General features: G+C 38.3%; 1 protein-coding gene across 2 annotated transcripts in view; it reads right to left on the bottom strand.

The window, feature by feature from the left end:
• Positions 1 to 3,851, bottom strand: part of MSL2 (MSL complex subunit 2) — a 45,520-nt gene that overhangs the window by 23,613 nt on the left and 18,056 nt on the right. Inside the window, exon 1 of one of the 2 annotated variants that reach the window (XM_028489476.2) lies at positions 1,223 to 1,952. The exons of the other annotated variant lie outside the window; for it this stretch is intronic. Within the exon in view, the coding sequence (XP_028345277.1) occupies positions 1,223 to 1,307 (85 nt within the window). The 5' untranslated portion in view covers positions 1,308 to 1,952. Of the gene's footprint in view, positions 1 to 1,222; positions 1,953 to 3,851 lie in introns of those variants that run through there. 2 annotated transcript variants of the gene reach the window in all.

Below are 3,851 nucleotides of genomic sequence, written 5' to 3'. Positions count from 1 at the left end.
TGTCATACAGAGTGAAGTAAGTCAGAAAGAGAAAAACAAATACCATATGCTAACACATATATATGGAATCTAAGGGGAAAAAAAGGTCATGAAGAACCTAGGGGTAAGACGGGAATGGAGACGCAGACCTACTAGAGAATGGACTTGAGGATGTGGGGAGGGGCAAGGGTAGGCTGTGACAAAGTGAGAGAGTGGCATGGACATATATACACTATCAAACATAGAACAGACAGCTAGTGGGAAGCAGCCGCATAGCACAGGGAGATCAGGTCGGTGCTTTGTGACCACCTAGAGGGGTGGGATAGGGAGGGTGAGAGGGAGGAAGTCGCAAGAGGGAAGAGATATGGGAACATGTGTATATGTATGACTGATTCACTTTGTTATAAAGCAGAAACTAACACACCATTGTAAAGCAATTATACTCCAATAAAGATGTTAAAAAAATATCAGGGAAACACAATAAAAGAAAAAAAAATGACTAGCCCTCCATTCCTTAAAACTATAAAGTGACTAAATATCTAAGTTCTTTCTAACTCTAAAATTTGATGATGCTAAGATTTTATGGCAAGATCTACAGTGTATCAGAAGTCTTGTATTTGAATACCATTAATTGTTTAGGTGATAGGTATTATCAATATATTAGAGTTCTATCTTGTATATTGAAATTTTCTATAAAAGTTTCAAAATACAATCCAATGAAAGCTTGCATATTTCCACTTCCCCGTATATTTTCATAATTTCAAACTTACCGACTTAACATATTTAAATATTCTCAAGTCTGATGATCTTTCTTCTTTTCAAAACCCTTCCTAAAGGTACAACTAAAAACTGTCCAAACAAACCAAAAAACAAAAAATACCTTCAAGCAGCCTTTAAAACCCAAATTCTTTCGTTTGTTTTTTGTTTTAAATAGTTATTTAGTTATTCATTTGGCTGCACCAGGTCTTAGTTGCTGCGTGCAGGATCTTCATTGCAGCGTGTGGGTTGTTTTTTTTTTTTTTTAAGTTGTGGCATGCAGGATCTAGTTCCCTGACCAGGGATGGAACCCAGGCCCCCTGCACTGGAGCACAGACTATTAACTGCTGGACCACCAAGGAAGTCCCTAAAACACAAAGTCTTTGGAATGACACGTGTGGCCTTTCATAATCTAGCCCACACCCGCCCTCACCCCAAAATTTTGTAACATTAAGCTTTCTCTACAAACTCCATACTCCATTCTCACCTGGCCATTCCAAAACAAGCAATGCTTGCTTACTCATTCCTCTGTGATTTGCTCTTCCTAGAATGTCCTTCTTCCTTCCTTGCATGGTAAACTATTTACTTTTTTTTTTTTTTTTTTGCTGCGTTGGATCTTCGTTGCTGCACGTGGGCTTTAGTTGCGGTGCACAGGGGCTACTCTTCATTGTGGTGTGCAGGCTTCTCATTGCAGTGGCTTCTCTTGTTGCGGATCACGGGCTCTAGGCTCGCGGGCTTCATTAGTTGTGGCATGCAGGCTCAGTAGTTGTGGCTCCTGGGCTCTAGGGCGCCGGCTCAGTAGTTATGGTGCACAGGCTTAGTAGCTCCGCTGCATGTGGGATCTTCCCGGACCAGGACTTGAACCCGTGTCACCTGCATTGGCAGGCAGATTCTTAACCACTGTGTCACCAGGGAATTCACTAAACTATTTACTCTTTAAGAATTGACTCAAATATGACCTCGGAGAGGAAGCCTTCCTTAATTCCTAGCCCTCAGTTTGTTCAAAAAGCACTTTGCACATTCTCCTATTATAGCACTTATCACATTATACTGTCACCATTCACTGGGTCTCACTCAAGGCCAGAAACTTATTTATCTCTGTATCTTTAAACCAGTGTTGGCACATAAGCCAGCACCTAATAAATGTACAATGAATGAATCATAAAAAGCACACTAGAGTTGGGAGTGACCTTGGAAATAAACTTGTCCCATGGCCTCATTTTAACCAAGATGGTCTTTCATAAGATTACACAGCTAGTTACTAGCAATGAGAAATAGAAGCTTAGTCTATTGATTTCCAATCTAGTATTTTTTCTACTTAACCAGCAGCATTCCTACTTCCGCTACTAAGTCCATGGCATCCACTGAGACAATTTTAGCTTTTCACTTATGAAAAAGAATAATCACTGAAATTGGGCCATAACAGAAATCAACATATAAACCACAAGATGTAAAACCTTTTGGGGGAAGGAGACAGAAGAACAGGTACTGGCAGTAATGAATAGTGAGTGGGTCAGGAAGAGTGAAACGAAGGGGAGAATGGATGACCAATAACAGTTTTGTGAGGGTCAGGAAATCTTTACTGCATAGAAATTGGAGCTACAAGTGTCCTACCTGGTTTCGCTACACACCAAGCTCAATTTTTAAAGTTAATCTTAAATGTTTTAAGTGAACATATATGCTATAAAGCATTGTACTACCTCCTCTGTAAACAGAGCCCAACAAAAAAAACCTCAGCCCGCATATCAGTCTATGAATTTACAGCATGAGAAATCTTAGCTAAAAACTGTGTGTGTGTGTATATATATGTATATATGTATATATATGTACATATGTACACATATATGTATATATATTAAATGGATGTTATACATATAATATTAAGTGTAAAATATGTACAGTTGGTTTTTGTAAGTGATATCACTTTAGAAAGCATTATTAATAGTAGCAGCATTAAACTGATGCTGATCAACCCCAATACATACATACACCTTATTCTTCCTGCGGTGTGAGAGTAACTATGCTGACTCTGAGTCATAGCCATTCAGCTTAGATTCAATCAATCTCCAATAGCATTATCAAGGCACATATAAAGACTGGGAGAATATACTTCTACTGATGTCAAAGTCTGACATAGGGCCTGAACAATAATCCTTCCATAATCCAATCCACTGATCTAAATATCCCCATTCTCCAACTTTTCCAAATGAAGAATTGTTTAGGCTATCTTCATTTAAAAAAATATTCCTCTTTCCTCAATCACTTCAGCAAGTAACTTCTGAGGCCCTGCTATATACCAAGTACTGTGCATTTAGCAAAGGATACTTGGACATTTTTTACATCACTGAACCACAGCACCAAAATTACACCCCAAAATTAAAGATGTAAAGTATGTCTTGAAACAATAGTAAGAAATCTCCTAGATACAGAAACACATGGGAATAATAATCTGGATTCAGCTAAGAACAAAAATGACAATACCATAAAAAGATCTTATGTATCACTTAGCAAATGGGCATAGATGAATTAAGTGATTTAGACAATTTAAACTGTCCTTTTTAAAGCTTGTTTTTAGTTTTACAAAACCTGTGCCCAATATACTTTTTTGCAGACATATGTTGAAGTCTAAACCTCTTAAAAATCTTTTCATTAGGCGAAATTCATGAGTATGAATGCTACTCATTGGGTTTGACAAATATACACTAATGTGTATAAAATATATAACTAATAAAAAACTGCTGTATAAAAAATAAAAAATTTTTTTAAAAAAAGAATAAGCTCATCAAAGAGAAATGAATTTGAAATTAGAGCATCCTCTTAAGAAGACAGCACCATTTTCCTTTTGGCAGAGCTTCCTAACCCAGGTCCATTCTTTTTAAATTTTTGACTAAGCAGCACTTAGAATATGTTCCTTTAAACTTTAACACAATTTATTTTAGTAAACCAAAAAGCAAATACATGCCTCCAAAAATCAACAAGTCCTGGGCTTCTCTGGTGGCGCAGTGGTTGAGGGTCCGCCTGCCGATGCAGGGGACGCAGGTTCGTGCCCTGGTCTGGGAAGATCCCACATGCCGCGGAGCGGCTGGGCCCGTGAGCCATGGCCGCTGAGGCTGTGC

The sequence above is a fragment of the Physeter macrocephalus genome, chromosome 1 (assembly GCF_002837175.3).
Source record: "Physeter macrocephalus isolate SW-GA chromosome 1, ASM283717v5, whole genome shotgun sequence".
Lineage (NCBI taxonomy): Eukaryota > Metazoa > Chordata > Mammalia > Artiodactyla > Physeteridae > Physeter > Physeter macrocephalus.
Note: the sequence above shows the minus strand (reverse complement) of the source record. Positions and strands in the feature narration are given on the sequence as shown.